This window comes from Balaenoptera ricei, chromosome 4 (genome assembly GCF_028023285.1).
Source record: "Balaenoptera ricei isolate mBalRic1 chromosome 4, mBalRic1.hap2, whole genome shotgun sequence".
NCBI lineage: Eukaryota > Metazoa > Chordata > Mammalia > Artiodactyla > Balaenopteridae > Balaenoptera > Balaenoptera ricei.
In genome coordinates, this window is record NC_082642.1 from 86333933 (window position 1) to 86349020 (window position 15088).

Below are 15088 nucleotides of genomic sequence, written 5' to 3' on the forward strand. Positions count from 1 at the left end.
CCTGAGGGACTCCTTGCTATACAAGGCTATGGTAAGTAAAGTAACGCTCAGTAAGGCATAAACCACTGCAAGCCTTACATACCGAAATAATGTTGTGCCTCCATGGAACAAGACACAGAACAAAATTGGGGACACAAAATTCCTTTCATTTTAAGACCTTCACTGTTGAAGATTCTGTTATCTAAGAATTACCTTCCCTTTTCTTCACTGATCATTCATCGTCTTAAATCACCATCCCTACAGATTTTTCTAGAGTTGCTAACTCAGCAGATTTGGAAGTTTTAATTCTCCGACCACTTAAAAAACCAGATGTCACGTCTTAAGGTCAGATCAGAGGACGCTACCCACTTGCCTTGCTAAGAACCTTGTAAATATCTACTCTATGCCAAAATAAATTTTGAAATGTTCTTTTATCAAAAAAAAAAAAAAGCTTGAGAGATGTCGGGAAAAAAATTATGTGCCACATTGAATCTCTTTTGATTTTTGCAGTTATGAATGAGGTAATAAATAATATTCTCATGCCAATAGCCAAGGAAACTAAGATGCAAACATAGTAACTAATTTGTTCAAAATCACAAATCAGAGAATTCTGGGTTAGAGCTCAGACCTGCCTGACTCCTAAGCTTATACTCTTACCTGCCATAGGCCATTGCCCGAAAGCGACACTTCTGAGATTGACTTTATCTATCTGAGTGCTGTGTGGCCCCCATGATGAGGTCAGACATGGGGTACTTGTCGTGAGCACATGACCTCAGCTAGCATCGCTGTTCCTACACCCCCAAAAGCCAGCTCTGCCCACCCGCACAGGCTCCAGGTGCAGGCCTGAGCTACCCAGTTTGCCCTGGGACACCCGCTGTGCCAGGGTTAGGTGTGGGCAGACACAAATATTTGGCCTTTGCCAAGTATGACTCTTGGCATCCAGACCAAATAGATTACAGGATCCCTCTAGGGGGGATCTGAACCTATAAAATTGTCCCCAGATCAAACCAGTTTCCAATTAGTCATGGATTGTGGCTGAATTCTTGAGGCTCTTTAAGAAGCCCTTATCCAATTCTCAAGGCTAACCTCGGGCTGGGTCAAGAGAGAACTGACTCAGCTTTCAGGAAAAAGCATCCAGCCAGCTGTGGAGCCACTTTATCTTGTACTTTGCCCAGTTCCTGAGCAGACCAGGAACATGGCGTGGCCTTGGGGCTCTGAGCTGTTTTCTCAGAGTGCTTTACCCCTTAATATTCCTGTATATGATTTCATGAAATGCACCTTCACCTCCTGGATAGGTATCTCTCCTATCTTTATAACCTATGTTTCCCTGGTCACATAAACCTGGGACCATAGTCAAAAACAGGATCACAGAAGCAGTGCCATGCTGAAGTCTCTCCTGGATCACTGAGAGTGATCCACGGAGTACTGCAGTAGGGCTCCTGGTGACAGGACGCTCTCCTCTCCCACACAGACACACAGAGCACCACTCTGAGATGATCTCTGCTGCTTCCATGAGGCTTCTATGGGCTTTATCTGACTTGGAGGTTAGTTGCAGGGGACCCCAAATTGCATGCCACTCTAGTCACACCTCCCCATTTTCCATCTTCTTTAACCACTTTCTACCTCCCTTAGCCATTTGGAGACATGCTCAGGCTGTTTATAATACTTATAGGTCTCTGTGTGACACCCTCAGCCAGTAGCAAAATGCATCTTCCTCTGGTGCTCACACAGTCACATCACTGCAAAGTGACAGAGGCCACAGGTGTATTCCCTCCACTGTGCTTTTATCACACTCTGACACACCGACCACAGAGTGGGCCCCTATCTCTATCCCTCCCCCTGTCTCTGTCTCTATCCCTATCTCTTTCTCCATCTTTATCTCTATCCCTATCTCTATCTTTTATCTCTTTCTCTCTCTTTTCATCACAGCTTTCTGTTCCTTGGGCCCTTGCAAGTTTGTAAAGGTAAGGTGAAACCAGAGAACAAATTGGAAAATACAGAGCCAATTATACTTAAACTCTCCCCCTGTTCCCTAATATCCATTGTTTGGTTTTCAAAAAAGTTTGCTTGCCTCAATTCTCTCTTCCCTCGGGTTGAGTACCTTTCTAGGAGAGCCTTTGCACTCACAAATAAACCTCTAGTGTCCTCTACATATTGAGATGGTCTTTGTAGCATATACCTAGCTCTTCTAATTCCACAGCACACCTCCCCCACCCACTATACAAACCATGTATATGTATATGTATATACATATGAGCCAAACTCATTAAGCACAACATTGGAATCACTATACTTTTATACTTTTGGTTGTTTTTATTCATAACCCTAATGTTTTAGTTAAGCTTCTTTGTATTGAATAGAAAACAGATGTTCACAGACAAAGGAGGAGAAATAAATCAACAAAATGTCCCAGTGATTATATTTTTTATTCAGTCATGCCACAGCTGCTTGCAGAACCTCAACCATGGCCCTGTGCTGCGTATAGAGTGGGAAAATGAAATGAATCAGACTTGGTCCCTACCCTCAGAGAATGTGCTCCTAGTTAAATGGGGTTGTGTAGGCATTGGAGGAAATTGAAACACTACTGGACGATAATACAAGGTAAAAAGAACTGCCTGCTACCCAAAGGATGGGTATGTATAGTGTGATGTGTGTGCAGATAAAAGAGGTCTCCCATTTGGTTTGGCAGATCCGGTGGCATTATAACTGGATCTTGAGAAATAAGTGGGATTTGGATGTATGAAGATAAGAGTAACAATTATAGAGAAAACAGCATGGGAAAAGGTATTGGTGTGGGAAAGTGGTTACTGTATGCTGCGAATAAGTGAATTACAGAATGCTGGGAATAATAAGTGAGTTACTGAGTGTGGGAATGACAGTTTGCTGCATTATAGAGTACAAGGATGAGAAATGTCTGAGATGAGGCCAGATGTGGTCAGTGCAAAGGGTCTTAAATTCCTTACTAAACAATGTGTATTTTATTTGGTAGATAATTTAGACTATGAATGGTTTCTGATCATGGACGTGGCATGATCAAGTTGGGCGATAAAATTCATAGGGACCTTGAGAAGCAAAACTAGAAGAGAGACTTCAGCTGGGGAGACCAGATAAGAGATTCTTATATTCAGGCAGGTGGTGGCCAACGTCTTGGAGGAGAGGAAGTTCTACTCGAGAAATACTGCCAAGAGAGCATGCAGGGATTTAAGAACTGATTGGAGGGGGATGGGTGGGACTCTTCATTGCACGCCCACGTTTGTGGTTACACAAGGAAAAGTCCTCACTTACCCACAAAGCCTTCTTGATATCACACAGAACCACCACTTTTTGCTTGTGATGCAATGTGAATGGTGCCCCCTTGAGTTGTGCAGTGCATAATACATGCAACGTATGTGAGACCTTCTGGCAGCACTGTCACCCTTATCCACAACTTCAAACTCAACAGAGTTTCCATAGTCAATATGTGTGCAGCCTTTATCACAGGCCAGTGCTTTATCAGATTTTTCATGAAGCTGAAACACTAAGGAGAGAGAATCGAAAGGAGATGGCAAGGAAATAGAGCTGGGAGAGTCTGGATAACCCTTTGAGTACTCTACATTCAAACATGGATGTTGCTCTACAACATGTTACATTCTTTTCCCTAGTGGATTAGATGATTTGATTAGCAGAATCTGGCTAGGAGTGAAAAACATAAAGGACCTTCCTTTGGAAACCTATAGACTAGGATTTTAGACTCAGGTCACCCATTTCCTAAGTGTGTGATCTCAGACAACTGGGATTTTTTCAACCTCAGTCTCCTGAACGTTTGCGCAAGTATTATGTAGAAAACAAACCGAGCTAATGGGGTGAGGAAACCCTTGGATAAAGTGGTCGGGTCAGGGCAGACTTTTTTGGAGAAGTGACCAGTGAGCTGAAACCTGAAGGAGAAGGAGTCAGCCATGAGGGTAGGGGTTGGTGGGAGCGGGGGGAGCATTCAAGGCAGAAACGATGGCAAATGCAGTCTTCCCAGGGAAGGAACAAGCTTGACATGGTTGGGAATGCCAGGGTGACTCACTCCTAAGGCTCTGTCAACACCTCCAGGAGAGGTGTGTTTTGTCATTGTTGTTTTCATTTGTATGTTTGTTCAATTTTGAAGAAAGTCATTTCGTTGATAAAGTTTAGAGGATTCTTTTAACAAGTCTAATGGAACCCAAAGGACAACCAATGTTGTGTGGCAGCAATTTTCAAGGGTTTTTCCTTAAGCATAAAGAAGTGAGCATAGTACAAAGCCGCGAGAGAATTCATATAACCCTAAAAAAAGCTGTACAAAGCAGGGGCTGAGCAAAGTTCAAGCAGAGATACAGGTTTCTGCTTCTGGAGACTGAAGGCAAAAACCAGAGCTTTATCTGATCTCATGACGTAGGCTCACAGATCTCTGGTTTTATGATTTTACTCTCTCAGCTGTGGGAGTTGACCTCTTCTGTGATTGATGGTTAGGTCCAAGAGAACTTCTAGGAAAACTAAAAACTCTTTCTGGAGGAATTCATACTCATGATGGCAACCCATTGGACAGTTGCCTTGTTTGCCTTCTTGATTGTTGGTGCTGCAAACATCCTGGGGAAAACAACATGGAAGAGTGACACAGCAGAGACTTCGCAGGCAGAGAGGTCCCATGTCTGAATGCAGCTCCAGCTCCTCCACTCATGAGCTGTGTGTCCTCGGACAAGTTACTAAGCCTTTGGAGGATTTGGTACCTCATGAAAAGAAGGAGGATAGTAATCCTTGCCTTGCCTTCCTCCTAAGACTGTTATGAGGCTTAAATAAAAGCACGAGTGTACAGGTGTTTTGGAGACTGTAATGTCCTGTAACAAAGCAGGGAATAATAGCATCTGCAGTGTTAGAAATGCCTGGGACTTTGTAAAGATGTTGCTTTGACTCAGCATTACTGGAGGAGACCACACCATTTTATTATCCAGAATGAAAGACTTCACTGCGGAGAAAGGGAGACTGCTTTTAGAACAACAGAATGATAGATTTTACTTGCCTCCTTCGTACAGAATAAATTATTATAGCATAAACAACATACAAGGCTCTGAATATATAATCACTTTTTCCAGTCATCACATCTGCAAGTGTGTAACACACACTTCTGTGAGCACATAAGGACGCACATGGCACAGCCATACTTCCATTCTCTATTTCCATCATTGCATATTTAGCAAGGCGAGCCTGGAGTCAGGGTTCTTCTCTATGGGTAAGAGCCGTATACCTTGGAGTAAACATACAGGGGACCCTCCCAAATGGTTTGGACCAGATGACTATGTCCTTTTCTCCTCCAAGTCCTGGTCAGGAAAGCATATCGGGCACAGGTAGCACTGCCCTTGGGCTTGGGGCACTGTCCCGTGTTCTTTTCCTCAAAATTTTCAAACACCTCTTTCTGAGAAAATACTCACATCAGAAGTATCCCCCAGCTGTCAATTTGGCAGTCAGGGCCCCGCTCTGTGCAACTTTTGTCTAGGTTCCTGTTCCATCAGAAGCCACCTTCCAAGGTACAGAGCCATCAGCCTGTGCATCTTCACCATGGGACCTCCCCAGCCTAGCCCCCCACAGGGTCAGTCTGATATCTGTGTGGGCAGCAGTCATAAAAGGTTCGCATCACAGCGTGAGACTGAGACACTGGGCGTATCAAGCCTGAAAGGAATCCTGCAGGTAATTGAGTTTCATCTGATACTTGACTTCCCTTGCTTATTGGTCTTTGAATATCTGCTGCAACCACCAATGTCACGGAGTGCACACAGAGGTCACCAGCTTCCCCCTCTGGCAGTGCTGACTGTTAGGGTAGTGGTCTTCGTGTCAGCCTGAAGCCACTCCCATCGTGCTCTTCACCCACTGGTGGTGCCACCGGATCCAGGTCAGAGCTTCCTCTCTCACGGTAACTCCTTCAAGTGTTTGAATACCATTCTGGCGTCCCCTGAATCCCCATTTTTCCAGGCTAAGCACTTCCTGGTCTTTCATTCACTGCCTCTAAGATGTAGTTTGTCTCAAGAACCATCTTTAGAATGAGTCCCTTTTGGCCAAGGTTTTACGGCTGTTTGGCTGGTGAGGAACCAGAGTCCTCCGTCCCTGTTCCCTGCCAGCTGTGTGTGAATTGCTGAGGATGGAATCACTTCAGATCAAGACAAAAGCAGCTCAGAATTGCAGAAAAACAAGCAGACACCTGTGGTTTGGGGTTTTGTTTTGTTTTTAACACACCTCTAGCCTAAGGCTGGCAGGATGCCTTGAATTCATTTGAACAGAAGGCCCTGGAATTAGCAAACGCTTGCCTCCTTGCACCTGGCAAAGAAGAAATTCACTCTTTGTTTGACTGTGAGATCACACCATGCACCCCTGCCCTGTTGGAGCTTAGTAATTAGGAGGTATTTGGAGGTAACAACAGGTTCGCTGAAGATTTGTGTCCAAGGTCTGGGTGTGCTCTCCTCACCCTGAATCTCAGCTTTCTCATCTGTAAAATGCTGATGGTAAGCCCTTCCCTGTCTGAGTCCCAGGAGGATTATGTAATTCAGACGGCTAGTGGAGGTGATAGCACTTGGTGAGAGGCTTTTCAGAGTATGAACGGTGCACCCCACGCTTGCTCGTCACTAGGCTGCAGACTATCTCCAGCTTGCCCCTGCCCACAACTTTAGAAAGATGAGAACAACTATCAGTTTTAGAAAAAGACATTCAGAGCTTTCATATCACTGCCAAGGCTGACTTTGTCAAAGGAAGCATTTCTTTCTGTACTGAGGAAGACAAAGATCCTGCAGCCTGCTCTAATGATTCTTCACACCCTATTTTATAAATTTATTTATTTATTTAGTTTTGGCTGTGTTGGGTCTTCGTTTCTGTGCGAGGGCTTTCGCTAGTTGCGGCAAGCGGGGGCCACTCTTCATCGCAGTGCGCGGGCCTCTCACTATCGCGGCCTCTCTTGTTGCGGAGCACAGGCTCCAGACGCGCAGGCTCAGTAATTGTGGCTCACGGGCTTAGTTGCTCCGCGGCATGTGGGATCTTCCCAGACCAGGGCTCGAACCCGTGTCCCCTGCATTAGCAGGCAGATTCTCAACCACTGCGCTACCAGGGAAGCCCTCACACCCTATTTTAAAACCAGAAACGACAAGGTAACTTTGTGGCTGAGAAACACCATGTTCCAGAATTATCTGCACCATGCTCCAGAACCACGCTCAGGAGTTCAGCCGGGTAAGGGAATGCTTGCAGATGCTCTTGGGAAGTAGCCAACCAGCCAGAGACTCACTCCCTGCCCAGAACATTCATTTAGGATTTGATGTTTGCCATGAAAATGTTGCTTTTGCTTTAAAATACTATTTGTGGATGTTTTCCTAGAATTCAGTGTTGTCTGCTGAGCTCAATATAACCAAATTGTACTAATGATAAAATAAGGGAAATTTTTGTTTTCTGAAATCTAAAGCCTCAAGCTTAAGAAATGCATACGTTGTATGAGGACTTACGTTAATGATAACATATAACGTGGTAGCACAAGACTAACTTTTCTCAAAATAATAGAGCAGAGGAGTAAAAATTCCTGGAATTGGGCACACGGGATGTGGTTCCTGGAATCGGGCACACGAGATGCGGGGTTCCTAAAACATAGACATTCACAGCGTCAGGAGCCAGAGTTTAGTGGACAGTTCTAGCGCTCTTTGATTTGTGCTACTTTCCTTTCTTTTCCAGGAATATGAGCCAGACCAACTATGTAATTTGGGGGATCCTTGTTAAAAATAAGGATTTTCAAGATGGCAATAGCAGAGTATTAAACCAACAATGGGACCTTTCTGAGCATGAGACCCTATGAGACTGCCAGATCGTATGCCCATGAAGCCAGCCCTAAATACAGGAGACTGTACTCCCCAGTTTCTTTGCCAAATCCCTGGTTAATGTGGTGTGAGTGATGGGAGAGATGTGTACCACTTTGACACAGTGAAGAGCCTCCATCCTCCTTCCCCATCGCAATATACATGGAGTCCTTGTGTTGAGTCGGTGGAGCCATCAGACTGGAGCAGTCACCACTCCGAGGAGGGCTATACTAAAGAGCCACCCGGATCAAGACAGAAGCTCTTGAGTGTTAAGACACTGAGATACTGGAGTTGTTTGTTATTGCAGCATCGGCTAAGCCTATCCTGACTAATACTTAGGGGAAGGCCGGAAATGGAAGGAAACATCTCAAATCTGAAAAGTACCATAAAGGAAAGGAAACCAGACAGTGAGGAGTGGTGTTATGGTTCTCATGCATTTGTTTTTCCATCAATGAAATAAGAGTTCAAAAATGATCTTTAACATGTTTACAATTCTATGCTACTTTCCCTCAACTCATTTAAAAAATATATTACCTAAGAAGAAAGATTAAGTACTCTCCTTCTCCTTTAGCCTCCCAATCTCTTGGCCCATTGCCATCCCTGGACCATTCTTGAATCACTGAACACCTCTAATACTTTCAGAAGCCAAGAGAAAAACACTCTCCTAGGGCAGTGTTCTGTTCTATAGAAAGTATTTTATCAAAAAGACTTTAATTTGTCACCATGATTGGACAGGTTTTTGATTCCAAAAACTCTAGCTGATATTGTAAGAGTCTCACTGCTTAAAAACAAATCACTGAAACTGGTCCCTTTTGTCATCGTTACTATGTTATATAAACTTGGATATCACAATGCCTTCAAAGTTGTTCCTCGTTGCTCTCAAACACCGGGTTGCTGTAAGACACTCCCCTGCCACACGCCGACATGTCAGAGTAGGAGGTCTGGTTTATGGGGGGCCAACTGGGGTCATTTGCCAAGGCCCTCTGCCATATCCGATACTGGCTTTTTGATTGATAGCCAAAACATCTTTTGATTATCATCCACAGGGCTCTATTTTCAATGATGGCCTCCTGCAAAATAAAAGAGTTACTGTTTACAATCAGAGGTTAAGTGTTTCCAGAATACAGCCTTCCATAGATCCTCATAAGGCACTACTGCATTGACTGCTTCAATCCAGCTTGACAAAGAACTTGAGCCTCTGACAAATCCAAGGTGATTTCATGTGATAGGTCATGGCTTCTCAAACTTTTCCACTTAAGAAACTCTTCTGGAAGAAGAGAGAGAAACATAGTCTCAAGAATCCAGAAACATAGCTTGAAGTAGTCTGCCTCAAGGATTTCATATGTAAATTAAATGTAAAACCATCCAAATTCTGCAGTTCACTCCATATCGCATCCTTATGTGATTTAATATAAATGACACTTAAAATTATCTACTACCAAATGGTATTGACCTTATAGAAAGATATGCCATGCTTATGATGTGACTTGGGTGTACCCTGGCACATCACTGTGTAGTCATGAACACAGGTAAAATTTGGGATGTGGGCCACAGTTTCGGAGCTGGACAGATCTGGATTTGAATCCCAGCTCTGACACCTACTATGGGCAAGTTAATTACCCCATCTGAGCCTCAGTGATTAGAAATAATAATTCCTTCCTCTTATATTTGTCATTAGGATTATATAACTCCCCTTACAATGCAGAGCATGGCATGGCATAGCTACTTGCCTTTACCATTCTTCTGAACTATTCATTTCACAAACGGCTGTGCATTGTAGCCTTATTCACATAAGCCTCCAAACTTCACCTACAAATATTTCATTGCAATGCGTTTTTTAAGATGACAAAAGGTATGTCCTTTGAAAACATTTTGGACTGGCATTTTACTTCATGAGTTAGACTGAGCCTTGAATAGAGCCCAAGTTATGACTTATAATACATAGCACATGAGGGGTTATGTTAAATTCATTTTTTTCATCATATGTGGTCACAGAGATTGACCATCTTATAAGTTATCATGAAAGAAACAAAGAGGAAAATATGAGGACCCAAGCTGTCCCATAGAATTAGAACTGGTTTTGGTGTCTGTCAGTGGTATCTTTGCGAAACTGAAAGAGTTAATTCTGTAGGATTCTACAAGGAACTTTGCTAGAGATAGTGGTTTCCTAAAATCCACCCATCTTTGACATCTGAGTCCACTGCCCATGGAAATCATAGAGAACAGCTAGTCTGAATATTCTCTAAAAACTGATCATCTGCCGACAGGCTGTTAAACACTCACACAGCCATCTTATCAGCATCTTGCAAACCTCAGGGATCACCTAGCCAAACCTGTTCCCTTACTTTCCCAGAGCAAGGTTTTTTGTCCTCCTTAATTAACAAGAGAACAGTAGTTCTCCTTAGAGCTGAGATAAGGCAGGATCATAGGTATTCAATTAAAGGTTTTAAAATCTAATTTATGTCCAGGAAATCTTAGCAGGCTTCAGACAAAACAAATGAACACACACACACACGCACACACACAAGACATTAGTGCTCTACACAGTATCTTGAGCTTTGGTACAATTCTACAAATGTGATGACCTGTATTACTTTGCTGCTCTGAAAAGGGAATCAAAGAAAGCACTGAGAAATAATCTGTCCTGTCACTGTACATTGTAAATTAGATGTAGAATGAGAAACAAAAGAAAGCCTTGATGATATACCATTTCTTAAAGAAAAAAACAAAACTTCATCACATGAGCTCTTCTGACAGACATTCAAATAATTCATATATATGTATATATATATATATATATATATATATATATATATATATATATATATACACACACACATACATATATACACACACACGCATTCACACAATGCATAAGTAATAAAAGGGAGGGTGTTAAAGCTATCCACATTAGCTCCTCTGCTTGTTAGCAGGAGGTTAGATCATGAGACCCAGCAAGTAAGGATAAGGTCTCACTCAAACTTGTTTCGTGAGTATCAAATTACCGTCTCCATCTGCTGGGGGTGGGCAGGCTCACTTCTTACATTTAAGAATTGAATAAACCCTTACCCAGCTCCTAATAGAATAAAGCAGTTGTTATAGCTAGTAAGATGACTTCTTGCCATAGTTTAATGGCAAGCAAAAAAAGAAATTTATACCCAGATAACTATAACGCTTGTCTTCTTTCTCCCTGTAGATTGTGAGCTCTACCCCTCTGCTATTATTATCCTTTTCACATCATGCCCTAGTACAAGGCACGGGTTCAACAAATGCTTGTGGAAAGAGTGAATGAATAAATGATTGCTAGACACAAAGTAAGGAATGGTAAGTACCACAAGAGATAACATAATAATAAGAGCTTATATTTACTAAGCGCTTACTATGTGCTTTTCACTGTTTACATTTCATGCTCACAGTAACCTATGAGATAAGGTACCATTATTATCATCATTTTGCAATAAGGTACCATTATTATCATCATTTTGCAGATGAGGAAACAGAGACACAGAGAAGTGTAGTGAACTTGACCAAAGTCAGACCACAAGAAAGGTGGAGCCAGGATTCAAACCCAGGTAGACTACCCTGCAGCTATATTCTTAGCTGCAAATATACTGAAGGAGAACGGCTTCCTGCTGGGGGATTCTGGCAGACTTTGTTGCTTGATTACCCTACAGCCCATTCCTCCTGGCTCTTCCCTGCCCACCTTAAAAAAAAATCATAACTAGTCTAAGCCAATTTGTCTAACTTTTTGGCATAGATCCACTTTCCCAGAGTCCTTTTCTACTAAAGCTGACTATGAGACAGAGTTCTGAGTAATGAGGCATAAGAGGAAGCCTTCTTGTGGGCTGCAGGAAATTTTTTGCTTCCTGATAAAAGGTTCATACTTGTGGGAAAAAAAAAAGCTTGCTGGTACCTCTTCTTCCATTTTTTTTCTGCACTGAAAACAGACATAAGGCCAGCTACATGGGAGCTGGCTGGGCCCCATAAGCAACAAGCACAAACATGAAGGCCAACATCTAAGGATGGTGAGACAAAAAGGTGGAAGAATGCAGAGCCCCAATGATGCCACAGAGACACTAAACTAGATCTGAAGCCACTGGCTTCCAATCTTCTTGTTAAGTGAGTCAGTAAATATCTTTGTTGTTTGCACTGTTTGCTGAGCTTTGTTACTTGCCTAACTGATCCAGGCATCAGGAAAAATTTATGAACAGGCTAATACTCTAGCTGTGCCACAGAGGATGGAATGGTATGTCAATATGCAGAAATGGGGAAAGATGTACTAGACAGAAGAAATAACATGATCATGGACAGGAATAAGATATATACATAAGATTATCCCTTAAAGGACAAGGACCATCTTTCTGCAACTCCATAAGAGGACTCTCATGGCAATGCTCTTTTATTAATTCGGTGGCTTTGGGGACCATATTGTTTAGCACAGGACTCCTCAGTGTGATTCCTGAGTCAGCTGCATCAGAATTACCTGGCAACTTATTAGAAACAAAAGCTTGTATCTACTTCAGACCTACCAAATCAGAAATGCTGGGGCAGTGCTGGACAATCTGTGTTTTAACAAGCCCTCCAGGGAATTCTGATGCCCACTCAAGTTTGAGAAGTCCTGGTTTAACAAAGAGATCGATGCTCCTTATCCTAATTCTATGTCCTGTTCCGCCACCAGCTCCTGCGCAGCCTTTACCCTGCTTAGTAAGGAAGGCTCTGGAGCTCCTGCATACAAAATACTGCAGGGCCATCAGGCCCCAGGTGCGCCAGCCCACCACGAATCCCCCCTCACTGGAACCAGTCTGGGTTTGTAAGTGAGAGCAGGAATGGGGACAGATGGAGTCTTAAAGCTCATCCCTCCTACAGAATGGATGCCTTTTCTGGGGCGCCCCCTCCCCAAGAGTGGGCTTTAAGAAATGGGGATTGTGTCTAACAGCCTTGAAGGAGGAGAGAGTAAAGCGCGTAGCAAGGCAAATGGGGAGCACAAGCTCATTTTCCTGGGGAAATGCAGCATAAAGAATAAAAGCTGGGAAAAGCTCACTCTGAATCTCATTTCCCATCTGTAAAGTAAAAATGATAGAAGTTGTTCAGTGAAAGAAGCCAGACACAAAAGGCCACATACTGTATGATCCCCTTTATATGAAATGTCCAGAATAGGCAAATCCATAGAGACAGAAAGTAGTTTAGTAGTTGCCAGGGGGTGAAGGAGGAAGAAGGGGAAATAAGGAGTGACTGCTAATGGGTGTGGGATTTCTTTCAGGGCGATGAGAATGTTCTGGAATTAGACAGTGTTGGAGGTTGCACAACTCAGTGAACATATTAAAAGTCACTGAACTGTACACTTTAAAAAGGTGAATCTTATAGTATGTGACTCATATATCAGTTTCTTTTGAAGAAATTTGAATGAATTGAGTTGGGTCTCTATTTGTGAATTTTAGAAATGGATAGGACCTTCTCCCATCCTCCCCAGCCCCACTTTACAGATAGGCAAACGAATGCCTTGTTTGGAATTCATCAGAGGGAAGCGTCATTGCTCATGTTGCCAAGGAAGGGAGACCCTTGCACTGTTGAACCTTGTCAGCTAAAGCTGTTCCTTTTTCAGGCTCCCAGAGAATGCCTCCGCCACCCCAACTAGCAATCAGCAACCTGAGGCCACTTACCTCCACGACAAGGGACACAATGATATTGGAGCCGAGCATAATGACAATGTAGACCCTCCACAGGACAGGAGTGCAGAGCAGCTGGTGGGAGATGAAAAAGCACAGTCAGTCCGAAGACTAATTATGCTGCAAAAACTTCATGCTGTTCACAGTGTACATGCAGGGCTCCTAACCACACTCATTCTTGTGAGACACTAGACACCTCTGATGGGCAACTTTGGCTTGACTTTCTTGGAATCGCGCTGCAGTCTGAAACTCAACTCATCCAGCTCGCGTTCCTTCCCTCTGTCCTTCACAGGGGTCAGACCCACATCATAGTGTGGCATCCTCCCCACCTCCACTGGCTTCCTAATCTTTTTTTTTTTTTTTCCTTCATAGGTAATTCTTCCAATAACTTTCTTACACATCTCACCTCACCTGGATATCTCCATCTCAGAAGACTTGGACAAATGTAACAGTTTGCTACTATTTGGGTAAACGTGGTAGAATATACATATAAGAAATGTATATGGATACATGTATAATACATATCTGAAAGTATGTAAAATAAACTGGTGTTATCAGTTGTCTCCAGAGAGAGGAACTGGTATTCGGGGGACAAGGATGGGAGGGAGGTTTTCATCACATAACTTCTCTAAACTTCTGAATTTTAAACCATGGGAATGTTTTCTCTATTTAAAAAAAAACATGAATTTAAAAAAAAAAAATGAGCAATAATTAGGTTGCAAAGCAGCATGATTCCATTTAAAATAAAATAAACTTCATAAATCAGTCAAACACACATTTATAATATATGAATTTTCAAAGATGGAAGGCTATAGTCAATAATGTTATAATTTTCCTTACCTGCATAGTTACATTTTCTAAAATGCACCCGTCATTTTATGTAATAAGAAAAATAATTATTTTTAAGGTGAGCAATAATCCTTTGCAGAATCTTTTGAAGTCATGCTGGCAATGACTCTGCACAGGTTCCCTCCAAACCAAATACGTTCCTTATTTTTTTACAAGAGGTCCCAGCCCCTCTGAAACAGTTTTCACTAACTAAAGAGTGTAACTAAATCCAACATGTTTTAACCTTAACTTCTGCAGGATTAAGGAATTTTAACTCATTTAGAAGACTAGTGGGCAAAGACTGTTTATCTCCATGAGTATCTAATCTAACTCATGAATACAATTATACTGTTGACCACAGTAATACAATTATAAAAATGAAAAACTGAATGTAGATATTAGTTTATATGTCAAATCTCACCATGGGTTTGTGAAGGTGTTGCTGGTTTGGAATGCACTATGTATTCCAAGTGCTTGTCTACATTTAGGAACCTGATCTACAATGATCAGTCAGTCAGTCATTGCCATTATGTGCCATTCACTATGCCAGGCACTGGTAATACAAGAGTGAATAAGATAGGATCTTGGCCCTCATGAAACTTATCTTTGAGATGGAGAAGCAGACAGGCAATTTTACAAAGAACTAAAAGCTCAGTTCCCTTTATCATCTCTTCTGTATCCTATTTATTGGCCTAAAGGACATTTATTAATGATTAACTTCTAATTCAAAAGAAGAATAGATTAGAGGAATCAAAATATACATTTTCCCTTGCTTGAATATGTAAAATTTCT

At 42.4% G+C, this 15088-nt stretch overlaps 1 protein-coding gene across 2 annotated transcripts in view; it reads right to left on the reverse strand.

The window, feature by feature from the left end:
- Positions 1 to 6768: 6768 nt before the first annotated feature.
- Positions 6769 to 15088, reverse strand: part of ATP13A4 (ATPase 13A4) — a 141126-nt gene continuing 132806 nt past the window's right edge. For both annotated transcript variants that reach the window (XM_059920782.1, XM_059920781.1), the window contains 2 exons: positions 13463 to 13543; positions 6769 to 8872 (listed from right to left, as the gene is read on the reverse strand). In XM_059920782.1, the coding sequence (XP_059776765.1) occupies positions 8660 to 8872; positions 13463 to 13543 (294 nt within the window). In that variant the 3' untranslated portion in view covers positions 6769 to 8659. The remainder of the gene's footprint in view (positions 8873 to 13462; positions 13544 to 15088) is intronic.